At 39.8% G+C, this 14,601-nt stretch overlaps 1 protein-coding gene across 1 annotated transcript in view; it reads right to left on the reverse strand.

Annotated features, from left to right (window-relative positions):
• The window catches only part of LOC129122742 (von Willebrand factor D and EGF domain-containing protein-like), a 168,123-nt gene that overhangs the window by 48,713 nt on the left and 104,809 nt on the right, over positions 1–14,601 (reverse strand). Inside the window, 5 exon segments of the mRNA XM_077181864.1 lie at positions 2,866–3,021; positions 4,801–4,941; positions 6,873–7,010; positions 11,626–11,845; positions 13,180–13,430. Coding sequence (XP_077037979.1) covers positions 2,866–3,021; positions 4,801–4,941; positions 6,873–7,010; positions 11,626–11,845; positions 13,180–13,430 — 906 coding nt within the window.

Below are 14,601 nucleotides of genomic sequence, written 5' to 3' on the forward strand. Positions count from 1 at the left end.
CAAACTACAGATATAAGCCAGGTAAAATATGTGAGAACAGAATGAGGCCCTGCATTTTTAGAGCAGATAAATGTAGCTCAGAAACTTATTTTTAGAGTTACATAGTTTGCAGTAAGTCAGGCACTTCAAGAGATGAATACCTATCACATATCAATGCTGAGGAAATTGTACTTTGTTGATTATAAATCAAAATTGAAGGAATTTTTGGGTGCAGCTCATCAAACACTGACTTAGGAAACAATTTTCCTCTGGAATATTTTTCTCCTCAGCAGCCTACAAAGGCAGTTGGGTAATTTTTGTGGTTTTGGTATGAAGAAATACTTATCCTTTAATCCTTAAATCACTGCAATTGACTATAATTTCATGTGAAAAGCAGCCAATAAAAGTACAAAATAGGGATTAGCAGGAGCATTTTTAGATTAAAATTACTTGAGTTGGAAAGAAGTGGCACATAATCTCAGTACCTTCACAGGCACTGTAGCAAGTTGAAGAGGATTTGTTCTGTTTCATTTGAAGACTGATGGCATGAGTTACAAGGGATAGAAGCTATTATTACAACAGGGAGGATTTCACAATAATCATAATCCACAACTGTACATAAATTTAATTGAGAGTTAATTCTTTTTTGTCTGATATCTTTTAATAATCAATGCTATACAATACTTCTGCTTCTACTGGCAAAGCACTTGGGAAGCAGAGTTAAACCCATCATTTTGGCCATAAATTAGGACACTCCTAAAGCTGCAACAATTGCTTCCATTTCTAAGTATTAAAACAAATGACTACTCTCATTTAACCTTGAGGCACAAGATTCTCATTGCTTGCATTGTGATATAATTCACAGGAGTGAATATAAGCTTCTGTTGGAACAAAAAAAATAATTCCTCTTCATTCCCTTCCTGAAGTGTTCAAGCTGGCATCATTTCCAGCATGAAGTCCTGGCTCAGTTTGCATATTCAAGAGAAAAATGTAAAACAATCCCCCTGCCTCTGATGTACAGCTCACTTTTGAAGGAAGCATGTACTTGTTTCAGGTCCTGATACCTGGGATATTTCTTAAATCTTTGCCTGGAGTTGTATATGGCAGGTATGAATCACAGCAAATGGCAGCTTCTCTCTGCATTCCCCTTTCCAGAACACAGACAAATTTATTGGTTAATGTTTATATAAGCACAGTGTAAGTGTGCCTGATTTACTGTACCAATACCTGCAGCTGTAGAATGCCTGCTCTACTCAACAGCATTTAAAGGACCTTTGGGGTGCACAATGTGTGTCCCATTATCCCATTAATGACAAGGCTCAGCTTTGGGCAATAACAGAAAAGTTATTTATATGCACAATGATTTTTTTTCTTCCTCAACCACTTTTACAGCTTCCCCAAGTTATAGAAGAGTCAATAGCTGGCTTAGTGATGCTGGCAGACTAAGTAATACTTTGTACATACTCATTGCTAGGGAGAGAAAAATGTTGAGTTTATTTTTGTGACCTTTAGATTCTGAGAACTGGCTAAAATCAATTTATAGTTCCACGAGATTGGATGATACCTACACTAAGCAGTAAAATTGCTCCCACTTTGATAGAGTGTGTTAAAATATAACAGCAAGGTAACAGCCATTGATTTGGATACAGAATAGGAAGTGAAGGGGGGTTGGTCAGGTGTGGGAGGTCAGGGAACAATTTTGGCAGGTTTCAGCCACTCTGACTTGAATACTTAGGAAAAAGATTTCAAGGAATCTAACCTGGCAACTGCTGTTATTAAGGAATAAACGTGAGTAGCCCTGGCAGTAAAAATGGGACAATCATCCAGACTGTGCCATAGAACCATACATTGAATTATGGGAATATCATTGAGAGGGAGCAGGATCAGATGACAGCTGTGTCAGTGCCACTTTGTGCTGAGGTCAGGACACAGATTTTCTTTCACCACAGCAGAAGACCTCTTTTAATGAGGCCTTCTCTTCAGTCCTCACAGATTAATGGGAGCAGCTGATTTTCAGAGCTCCCCGAGGAAGATTACTGCTTAGGCTATGAATAATACTACAAAAATTCTTTAATTATCTGTTGCCTTCAGTCGTTTGTATAGCTCTTCTTACATGACACTTTGTTTATTATTGTCTTCACAGGTCACCTTGCAGAACAGATGCCTTACAGAAGAATTAGGAAAGAAGGAGGGCTGAGTGATACTGGCACGTATCTATCACGTCATGTTCTGATCTTACTGAGGAGGAAACGAGTCCTGCATTCCTGTGCCAGTGCATGGCAGAAACACAGATGTGGTGATTCAATACAGATGTAGTGATTCATACCACTGAGCAAGTCCTGACATGAAGAATTCCCCCTAGTAGCAAATGAGGTGGTTCATCTACTGGATTTACATGGAGCCACGTATTGCTGAAATAATTCCTGCCAGCTGCTCCTCAGCTGAGAGCGACACAACACAGCCACCAGCACTTGATCCCAGAGCTCAGAGTGTTGTGGTGCCCTGCTAGGTTGCACTGTCTCACAGCCTTTCTGTTGTCATCTTATTGTAGGGGTTCTGTGCTGTTGTCTCCTCATCACAAAAGTTTCACACCTTCTTGGTGTTTTCTCACAGGCATCTCCTCAGAGCACTGACTCTTCTTCACAAAGCAGCCAACTGACTCCAGTTCCCTTCTCAACCACCCCACTCTTTTATAGCACTCTCCTTCTCATTGCTTACACCTGTGGCCTGTTAAAGTCAGGCCTGTTCCTAATCTTTGCTAATTGGGCCAGCTGCAACTCCTTCGGGGTAAGATTATTTTCTACGCTATCTTTGTTTTCTTATATTCTATCTCCCTACACCTTTCTATGCAAAACCTTTGTAAAATTCAAAAAAACCAGCACGTACCTGCTCTGGGGACTTTGGTACAGCTCCGACCATTTCCAACAAAGCCAGCAGGGCAGCGGCCACAGAGGTACCCGAGGTAGGGGGGCTTGCGGTCAAAGCAGGGCGCTCCAGGGAAGCACGGCCTGCTGGCACAGCTGGGCACCTGTGCCACAGCCCCTGCACGGCCAAAACAGGGCATTCATTCACCATTTATCAGATGAAACACATACCTAAAGTTTAGCCCAGCTAAAGCTTTGTAACTGCTTTTGTTCTTTGCAAGTGTAATGCGAAATGTTCGCAAACCTTGAGCCGAAGATGGGAATGTGGCACCTGTGCCACGGCCCCTGCGCAGCCAAAACAGGACAGGTCAAGCATTTATTCACCATTTATCAGGTGAAACACATATCTAAAGTTTAGCCCAGCTAAAGCTTTGTAAGTGCTTTTGTTCTTTTCAAGTCTAATTAATGCGAAATGTTCGCAAACCTTGAGCCAAAGATGGGAATGTCCTGTAGGCACAGTGCAACAGAGCAGCTGTTTCTCATTAAAGCAAGATTTATTAGTCCTCTAATTGCATGTTTTCAAGTTTATTACTCGAAGTTGTTTGGCATTTATCATGTAAAATATAGAAAATGTAATTTTCAGCATAAGTGAAAGATTAACTGAGTGAGAAAAGGTATTATTTGACATCTTTTTGGTCTTTTATAATTGGAAGGTAATTATCAAACCTTACAGCACCTATACTGTACTTTTGAAATTACACTGTGAAGTACATATGTTTCTGATCTGGAAATCATCCTTAATGTGCCAAACCTTGTATTACGGAAAACTGCTTTAATTATCTTAGGACTATGTACAAAATTTGACACTCTGGTAGTATATAATATTTTAGAACTTATGATGTCACTGAATAGCAAGTGTATATGAACTGCCTGTGAAGTATTTAATAGTGTCAAGGCAGAGAACAGATGATGAATAGAATCTTAATGATGGTTGTAGATCCTTTTTAATTGCTTCCAGTGAGGTCTCCATTGTGATTCTCATGTATTTTCTGCATTATTCTTGAACTTTACCTAGAGTATCATGATATAGGATACCTGCAGGAGGCAGGCTCTGCTTAGGGGCTGGCTGGACTGGTACTGATATTTTTAAAAAGAGAGTAAGAAAAAAAATCCTTTTATTTTACATGCAAAATATGTTATTTTTACATATAATATATGTATATATGTATATAATACATGCACATATTATATATAATATATATATACATAATACACACATATATTATATATAATATATGTATACAATATATACATATATGCACACATATATATATACACATATATGTTATTTTTACATATAAAATATGTTATTTATCTGTTGTCTCTGTACAACATATATGACCAATCTCAATTTTTTGCTGCCTGCTTTCACTGGAAAATCAATTAAAAATGTAACACTCATTAGAGCGGGACCAACACAAGCATGGTGCGGGTGCACACCCATGTCAGAGAGTGCTGCACCTCTGGGAAAAGCTACTGCCACAGGCAAGTTCATTCCTTGAGTTGATCTCATGATTAAAACTCAGTAGAAATTCAATGGCTGCCCATTAAATACTGAAATAAAACACCAGCATCACTTGGTAATGGCAAGCTGGCATAAGCTGCCACTTTTATCATCTTCCTTGGCATTGATCACTATAATTTGGGGTGGTTTTGTCCTACCTCAGAAGTGGTGATGTCTAATTAAGCCTGACCACTCTGATTGTTATTGTTGTAATGCCTCACTTCCATGTCAAATTGTAGCAGCAGTCCACAGTCTGATGTATTGAATGTTTTTTTTCTAACTAAAATTTTCTTTTGTTATAAACAGCTAGTTTGTGTTTACTGTTAAGGTGTTAAAATTAATGATTTCTGAATCTGCCCCAAATGGAAAAGATTTATATCCTTGTATACCTACCTTGCCTATCACTTATGTTAAAATTCTTAATTACAGGAGAATCCTTTGTCTCCAAGGATTGCAGTGGCTGCTTAACCTTAGTCCTGTTCAATTCACCTTTGCCACTGCTTAAAGCTTCTGTAACATCAGCAGCAAGCACAGCTGTGGAAAATATCACAGAGACAAAAACAAGGTGTTAGAGCTCAGCTGTGATTGATGATAAAAACCCCCAGCAGCAGCAAATCAGGTAACCTGGCACAAATTTACCCTGGAAGCCAACAAGCAAATAAAGGCAGATCAGGTCCAGCTGCTGGCATACAGCAAAGTTTTAACCAGTTATTATTATGAAATTATTATGGCTAAGCATTCTGAATTTTGCCTGTCTGGGGTCCTAAATGTGCACTGTGATTTTTCACTGGGCTCAGGGTAGCTGGAGGGGCTCAGGTCAAGCAGTGTCTGACAGCCCTGCCCCTTGGATGGGGATGCTGTGCCTCACCCTGGGAGCTGTGCTCTGGCTGGGTTTTGCCTCTCCTTGAAACCTCTCCTTCTCTCTGAAACTCTGGTGGGTGTGTTTGTCAGTCAGTTCAGCTGCCAGCTTTGTGTGCATGGAAACACTTGTGAAAAGTGCACGTGGATGCCATGAAGAAACTCTGAAAAATGGGATTTTCTGCATAATTTTAAGGTAGTGAATTAGGGGTAAAGTCTATGTAGATAGTGCTGCAAGCTAAACAATTATTGCCTTGGGTGTCTTGAATATTCTTTGCTCTTAATAGAGCCTGAAATTCTGACTCTTTATATATATATTAAACAATACAATGAGCTGTTTCTCACTTTGGAAGCTACAGAACAACTTCAATCCTTCTTCTCTTTATACTCATTTAGGCAAGGAAGGTAAGAGCGGGAATGTTAAGTTTCTGAATCAGAGCTAAAAATAATGATTTCTGTCCTATCCTAGGTGAACAAATAAGCCCTCAGGTTTATTCCTTCTAATAAACTTCCATTTCAGAAACAGATTGGTTTTTTTCTGTAATTAAAAAATGCAAAATAAGAAATGTTACATTTTTCAAAAGCACATTATTTGGTATATCCCTCCTTTGTGGATCAAGTTAACCACTAAAATATGCATTTGTGAAACAGATGCAAAAGCACTTTGAAATAACCAATGTGGCCAAATGATACAGCACAGAAAACTTTATATACAGGTGTTTGGCAATGTGATTGAAGGAATGTTTGGTAAATCTGGCAAAAGCAGTGCTGCTGGTGCCAGGGTCCTGCAGCTTCCACTCAGTCTGTTTACAGTGGATATTTCTTTCCTTTCTGTAGTCAATATGAGGAAATGTTAATGGCTGCACAGGAAATATCTGCATCTTCCACTTGGATTTCTTTGGAAATACCAAGAAACAACCGAAAAAGTCTTCAAGTGTTGATTTATCGCCTTCTGCTTAAAAAAAAAGAAAAATTCTTTTGGAGAAGGCTTTTGTCCATGTGACTGGAACAAGCAGACTGTGTGTGAGTCACATCAAGTGCACTGGCAAGGTCCCAGAGTCACTGTAGGCTCCCCAGTGAAGAGTCTGTTGCTCTAAAAGCAAATATTGAGCAGATCTAAAACTGTTCACGACCCTTTCCTTCACCTCAGGGATCTGAGGAATGACTTCATGCCAAGCATTCCCTGGGCTGTGTCCTCTAATGAAAGCACACCTTGGAAACAGAGGTGAAAGGATGGAAAGGTTGGGCATATTGGCCTTTCTCTTACTCTCCTAGCAGCTCTCACCCAAAGCAAAATCAGCCCTGGAGGTGCTCACCAAATGGATGTGTATTTAGGAGTGAAATAGTGGGGAATGTGCAGTGTCCTTGGTACATTATCTATCTGTAAAGTGCTCTTTTGTAGGCTGTGGTGCTCCTTCTCCACCAGAATGAAAAACAGCAGAGCAATTTGCAAATATCCACATTAGTATAACATGACAATAGTCTGATTTGTACATTTAAGGGTCTGTACTTGAAATGAGTGGCAAAATACTCAATTAGGGATAACAGCAGTAGAATTGAACCCATTGTCCCCCTATCTCTTAAAAGAAATCATGTAAAGCACTTACATTTGCAAGTTTTACCATCTCCCTCCATCCCAGTGGGGCAAATTCCACATGCATAAGATCCAAAGGTATTCATACAAGACACTCCAGGAAAACAAAGACCCTCTTCACATTCATTCTTGTCTTCCTGGCAAGTGAGCCCTGTGGCAAAGCAAAGGGGAAGTTAATAATCAGGAAAGGTTCCCTGGTTTTAGTTCAGCTCGAATGTTGAAGCAGACAAAGGCTCAATTCTCAGCTGCAAACTCATTACAGGGTATGTCACTCATGTTCCAGCCAAATTCCCCACTGTCTCACTTAAACCTGCTTTTATCACACTGTTTATTGCTGTCATTATTGGCACCAGAAGTGCTGAATTTGAGACTACTGCTCATGGAAAGCTGTGCATGTTAAATAAAAATGCACATAAATGAAATTAATATTGCCCCTTCATGTCATGCCTTTGCTGCTGTTTTTGTTGTCTTGTTAATGTGAGATCTTTGGCATGTACTGAAGAACTCCATGAATTTCACCATTTTGGCTTCAGGATGTGAGGAGCCATGTACTGACCTCTATTGTACTCTCTGTTTCCATGTGAACCTCACACAACTGTGAGCTGGCCTGATAGAGTCTGGTTGAAGGTAAACCTTACAAAATGATCAGAGTTCTAGAAAACAACCCAAATTTTTCAATTTAAAATCAAAATTTGGAGGAACATTCTGAAAATGTCACTGAGCCACAGCGCTGGTATTCAGAGGACAGGCTGCCACAGGATCTGAATCCAAAACAGTATCTCTTGACTATTGCTGAATTTAGAAAGAAGGTTTTAAAAACCCCTTAAAGCAACTGATTTTCAAATTCACAACTTTGAGTGATTTAATGAATCAAATTAAGGGAGGGTGACCCAAAAGATAAAATCACTATCTGAACAGCAATGAGGCAGAGTAACCAAATCTAATGTTGTTTAAAACTTCTCCAGGCTGCAGGTGCTGCTGTCTCTGCACTTGGGCAAACTTGCTTGGCTACTGCTGGTCACAGGATGTACAGCCCTGGGGGCAGCCACAAACCAGCCCTGACCACTTTCATTAATTTAATATAATTTTATTCCCTGCAGGAATAAACAAGGAGATTGGGACAGCTTCTGGAGAATCCAGGGACATGCCTCAACACACAGCACCAGGTACAGAAAGGTTTGATCCATATCACATATCCAGCTTTACTGGGACAAAAGGTCTAAAGATAAAAGAATCTTTTTTTTTTTTTTTCTTTCAAAAAATACATTTGTCACAGAGGAATGAATTGCAGGATGATAAAACCAGAGAATTATTATTCACCTCCTACAACATAATCTCTCATTGCTTCAGCGTTGCAGACAGCTTTCACTAGTACTTTCATGTTAAAATAGTATCTCACTGTAGAAAAACTCAAATTGAAGTCTCTTTATAGTTTGAGCTGCCTAAAAAGCCAGTGACATCTTCCCATGCCTGCTTCTTCTTGAGGAAAAAAAGAGCAGCAGCAAGAAAGCTGCATCCCTTTTCCTGTGCCATCTCAACATAATTTATTAAGGTTTTCATGCTTCTTGCTTCTTTTATTGAAACTGGACATCACACAGCATTGTAGGTCTGGGCTTACCTTTTTCCTTCCCTTGTTAAATTGTGGCTGACTGTTTATATTTCATCATATTTCAATTATCACATTCCTGGCATCAGGTTGCTTTTCTCTGATGCTGATTTCTGGTGATGCATTGGGAAATTATTAGACATCACATGGAAAATATTGAATGAGTAGCCCTCTGATTAAATTAGCAATTACTTTCTTTCTCTGAGTATCATACAAAGACTAAACACGCCACCATAAACAATGAGAGGAGGATCAAAGTTCCCAGTTCCAGTAACAACAGTCACTTCTCCCTTGGTCCCTCTCATACTTCCCTTCTCACCTTTAAATACTCTTTTTTTTTCACTTCAAAGGGTTGTCTTTCATATCTCAAAGACAAGGGCATTACAGAAATCAAAGGAACACCATAAGTAACAAGATGAAATTCAGCCCCTTGGCTGATTTTTGTGATGTAAAGGTGAAACTATGCAAGCACTGCTTGTCACACAGAGATTTTAAACAGTGTCTGACCAATGTGGGCATAATGACAAACCTGATGAATCCAAGGAGAAATGTTTGCAAAGACTGAAACTTGGCTGCATGATGCTGAAGAAGCAGCAGAAATGGACATGAAACTGCACCAAGAAGTGTCAATTATTCTGTTTACAGGACCTCCTGTGCACTGTAGCACAGGGGAGTCTCAACTGTCTTGGCACTGCTACAGTACAAATAAAAATAATAGGAATAGAAATTCATCAAATTCCAAGGCTGAACCATCTGTTTGTGTGCCAGCTATATTTCTCCATCCCTGCATGGGAAGTTGTTTGAGAAAATAAAGTCCTTTCAAGCCTCGATAGGAGCTGACCACCTACAGATGCAAAGAAAGATTTTTTGCTCACATTAAGCTGACTCTAAAGGAACAGAAAAATCCCCTTTAGGGTCTCTATGGCTATTAGAAACCAGTAACAGATCCTGTGAGTTTCTTCAGTTTCCTGAAATATAAAATGAAATCGTGGTTCCATCTTGCTGCCCATCCCACCCCCAACTTTGTACTAATCACTGCTGAATGGGGAAAGAAATAATGATTTTGTGATTGGGATAGTTATCAAGGATGAGTTCTCAGGTGGGTGATGTTCTTGCTTTCTGTGGCCAAAAGAATAAACAACAGGGAGCTTTGTTATCTTGTTGACAATGCAGATGAAAAATGAATGAGCTTTGAACACTCAGAAATCCAGTAATAACTCTGGATCAGCCTTCTCTCAGATTTCCTACTGGTTTTTCTCCCTGCCTTGTTGCCATTCTTACATTTTACCCTCACACTGGTGCACCTGAGCTGCTGCTTCCCTTGCAGGGCTGTTGGGGAAGCTCTCACAAGTTCACTTCTTGTTTCTACTGCCTGCTTGCTGTCATTTGTAAAGGTTTGATGGGGAAGTGGTGCTGTCACTTGAGCTGCACAGCACTGCCTTCTCATTAGATTATTGATGGTTTTCTGGGGAATTGAGGCATAAACACAGCATCAAGAATGAGCTTTTATTGTTGTCACCGAAGCTGCCCTGAAGTAAAATCATCTGCTTCCCAGCTGGCTTGCAGCTCCACTTGTTTATAATTTTTCACCTGCTATTAAAACTTTGAGATGTATTCCTTTTTCACTCAATCATATCTTATTTTATTTTCTTTTGTTGCTTGTATTTTGGCATTTTGGGAAGAACAACAAGACCCTTGCACTGTTATTTAACTTGCAAGATCTAAAGGTGCAGGAAAATCTGGTTTTTCTCTGCCATCAAAGTTCTGTGTGCCCTTGTCTCTCCAGCCAGCAGGTCCACTGAAGTTATTAACTCATGGAATTATATTGATTTTTATTCACTTAATCAAACTCCTTGCAGCCAATCAAAACTTTTTCTCATTGTGTAGCTCCATAAATTACACCGTAAAAATTCCCAGTTTTTCCTCTGCTCATTGGAATGTTCTTTCCAGGGGATTACAGACATTCTGCATGTGTTTGGTTGGCTTATGGATTTTTATATTTTGATCAAACTTCTATGTTAGAGCTTTATTCTCCATGCTTAGGCTTGTGTGCTCTTGCCTCAGTGGAGTCTCAGGTGCTTTAGAGACTTTGGACAGCAGCAGGCTTTGGCCATCAGGTAGCATTACCTGGAGTCAACACAGATGAGGTGTCACAGAACTTTTAGGCCATTTTCATGGACTTCTGAAGGATTTTTATTTTTCATTTCTGCTGGAATTTTACAGAAATGCAATCTGGGCTTGCAGTCCCACATGACCAAAGCAATAAAGCTGCTGACAGGCAGGAGGGGTACTTTGCCCACTGAGTAAAATCTGTTCACTGCTTCTGTTTAAAAATGATTGTTTTTCTGTATATATGCACAATAAGCAGTAATAATTATGTGCATTTGATGTTGCTTCTACTTTAGTTTTAAAACCTATAACACTGGCAGCAGCCAACCTCAAGAATGGGAACAGAGCAGGGGGTTAAGTGATCATCTTCCTTCCCTTTATTTCTTAAAATCACATTTCGGCCAGCTGTTCTGGTTTTGGCTTGGATGTAATTTTGAAACCAGGGCACCAGCCTGGAAGAGTTTCAGGGGTTAGATTTTGTTTCATCATCATGTCTGACAACTCACTGGGCTTGTGATTTTCAAGTGCTTAAATTTAATGAAGCTTCAAGCAGGACTAAAGGACAATTTATTTTTCCATGTTTTCCATATCTTCTTCTTCTTCCTAGACCTAAGAAACCTCATTTAATTCTTGTTCTTTCCTCAGCTTAATTAAGTGAAATCCTCCTGTCAAGTGCAAAAAGGCCCTGGATCTTTGCCTTTTCTCTCTTTCACTCAGTCTTCTCCTTGCTCCATGAGATCCATGAGATCTCCTTGCATCCATGAGATCATGGATGGACAAACCCATGGGAAATGAGCAGGAAGCAACCGAGATCTGGGAGGTTCACATCCTCCTTGAGTGATCATTTCAGGACAACAGAGCTTTAGGCCATTTTCCCTCATTATTAGATAGAGAAATATTATTTTTCTATGTCTACAGCTAAGCCATGGCAGCAGAAGAGCAGGACTAAATTTTCAGTCCATTTGGCAGATGTTGGTGGTGCCATACCCAAAGAATCCTGTAGCTCAGTACACCTGTGGTTAAAGCAGAGATGCAAACAGAGAAGTGTTACCTCCCAGACCAGGGGGGCATTGGCAAAAGTAGCTCCCCACGCTGTCCACGCAGGTCCCGCTGCCACAGGGGTTTGATTTGCAGTCCCTGATGTCTTCCTGGCAGAATTCTCCATCAAATCCATTTGGGCACAAGCACAGGTATTCACCAAGGCCTGGAGGGTATTTAATATTGGTGACACACGTGCCACCACTGAGGCAGCTGCAGGGCTTCACTCCAACCTGGAAAAGGCAAAAGGGGATTCTGGTAAGGTTCCTCTGAATTTTGTTTCATCATCATGTCTGACAGCTCACTGGGCTTGTGATTTTCTAGTGCTTAAATTTAATGAAGCTTCAAGCAGGACTAAAGGACAATTTATTTTTCCATGTTTTCCATATCTTCTTCTGGGGTGTGGATTGCTACCCTTTAGGAAGGGAGAGATTTGCACTGCAAACATGTTATCCACTATTATGGAAACTTATTTCAATTTCCTTTGTCTAGATGGATGGTCTTATACTCACTGTACTTATTTATTTGACTGAGAGCTCGACTTCAAAGGGATTTCTTTTTTCATCATTTAGGGGCACATTCTGACTTCTTATAAGGATAAAAACCCCAATCCTGTTTGCTGTAACAGCAGATTTCACATTGTATCTGAGGGCAGAATTTGTTCCTTATTCTTCAAAGAAGAAAGGAGAAATCTTTTCTCTTTGCCTGCCTGCCCACCTTCCTCTTTCACATTACAAATGTCTCCCAGGCAGGAACATGACTGTGGCATTCCTTATCTGGTGTCTCCCTTCAGGAAAGGGAGATCCATGGTTGTATTTTACGTATGTACAAGAACTGCATTTCCACAGATTCAAAGCTCTGCATTATCTCCCCCAGATAACACAGGTCTAGCTTGAAATATTTCCATTAAAGCCATATCTAGGCTCCAGTTTCCCTTTTGCTGTGTGGGTTCAGCAGATTGGTATTTTGTGGTTTGAATGAGTAAAAATAGGAATCTCTGGGAATAAAAATCTTTTCTTCACGAAACTGTTCTTATGTCAAGAGTCTGTGTCCTGCTTTATTAGCCTATCTGATCAGAGGATTAATGTTAGACCATACAATAAAGACAAAGCCATGCACAAGCTCTGCCAAGAAACTTAGAGTGTGGAGTAAAGACATAAGAGCAAGACGTCCTCTAAAAATATCATTGAGAATGAGTTATAATCTCCATTTTATAGCTAAAGCCTGGTCTTTTATGTTATATGCTTTTTTTTGTGCAATCCAGATGCAAAATGTGAATTTTAAAGCAGATTAATGAACCATTAAAAGGCTCTGCAAGAATGTTCTTTCAAACAGCAATCAATAGCACTCTCTCTTGTTCCCTGTGTATATAGTTTCTATGTTCTCAGAGATATTTATTCCATTAATTGATCATTATTGCTGTGCTGGATATTATACACTTATGAGGAAATAGCTGAAGCCTTCTTTTTCAAGACATTAACAAATTATTAGCTATGATGACAATTGCACAATGGCGTTGACGTGACAAAACAGGTTTGTTTTGTTTTTCAAGTGTTCTTTCCCTTACCTCAATGGAGTATCTGCTCTGTGCATTGCACTCATCTGACACAGTGAATTCAAAGGTCTGCATTTCTTCTGAATCCACTTTCCAGAGGAGCAGGCCAGCAGGAGAGAGCCTGGCATCCCGTGGCCCAGCCTCCAAGATGAATAGCACAGCTGACCCTTCTGGATCCACTGCTATTAGCTGGTAAACAAAATTCTCACCAATAAATGTCAGCAGCTGGCTGGAGGGGGCCTGGAACACAGGAGGCAGGTTGTCTAAACAGCAAAAATGAAACCATGATTACATAAACTCCAGTTTCTCCCACGTAAAGGTTCTCAGTGAGGGTCTTTGAAGGAAGGCTCTCAAAGAAAACATGCAGACATGCAGATCATACCCAGAGGCTGATGGAGGAAGAGATTTGTGTGTTAGAGGCAGCAAATAGCTTTACCAAAAGAACACCATTTTCCTCCCCCTTTTTTTTTTTTTGTGCCCTATGCTGAATTTTTGTCCCATCCTGAACTTGGATTAATTTTGATGCACTATCTGATACATGGGAGTAAATAATACATGATTTCTATAACCTCCCCCTAGTCCCAGTTCTTCTTAAAACTGTAATTAATTATGTACCTTATACTTACATACATATTTAATCCACCTTTCATCCATCCATTTAAACATACATAAAATAAATCTCAAAATGCTGAATGACAAATGAACTGGGCAGGCAACTCAGAAGGAAAAATAAGTTGTAACCCTTCCACTGAGTAGACTCTCTTGCCTTTACCCATGAGGAGTAATTAAACAAGCAGTTTGAGTGAATCCAGTTGGGCATTTCATCAGGAACAAAGGCATTTTCAGTGCCAGAGACTGTCCATCCCCAGTGACAGGGGTGTGCATCATGTCACCACTGGCACTGTTATTGCCAGGGTTGCTGTTTACATTCACTATTTCCTTGATGAAGATAAACCCCCCTAATTTTACAAGGGTATTTAGCAGTAGAAGATAAATGCTACCTGAAGACACTTTCAATGTACATAGGTAAGGAGGACAAGGTAGAGAAAATGATTACATTTTATAATTAGAAACCAAGGAAAAGTAAGATCAGATGAGTACCCTGAGGTGACAGCAGCTCTTTTTGGGCCAGGAATTTCATCTCCATGTCCTAAGCCTCCTCAGTCTCAAGGCACCTTTCCTCTTTAGCCAGCAGTACAAATTGACAGGTATTGATATTTAAAGGAATCTTCTCACAGTGTAATTTGACCATATTTATGTTTAACTTAAAGCACATTTCTAATACCCAGGATTAATTTCAAGCCATGCTCCGACATTATGAACTATATATGTGTTCTCATAAAGACTCCTTGCGCTATGCTCATGGGAAATCATCATTAGGAGTTTTTTTTTTGGGGTGCATATAATTTTTATCCAACTTTGCTTTTCATAGCA

This window comes from Agelaius phoeniceus, chromosome 7, assembly GCF_051311805.1.
Source record: "Agelaius phoeniceus isolate bAgePho1 chromosome 7, bAgePho1.hap1, whole genome shotgun sequence".
NCBI classification, from domain to species: domain Eukaryota; kingdom Metazoa; phylum Chordata; class Aves; order Passeriformes; family Icteridae; genus Agelaius; species Agelaius phoeniceus.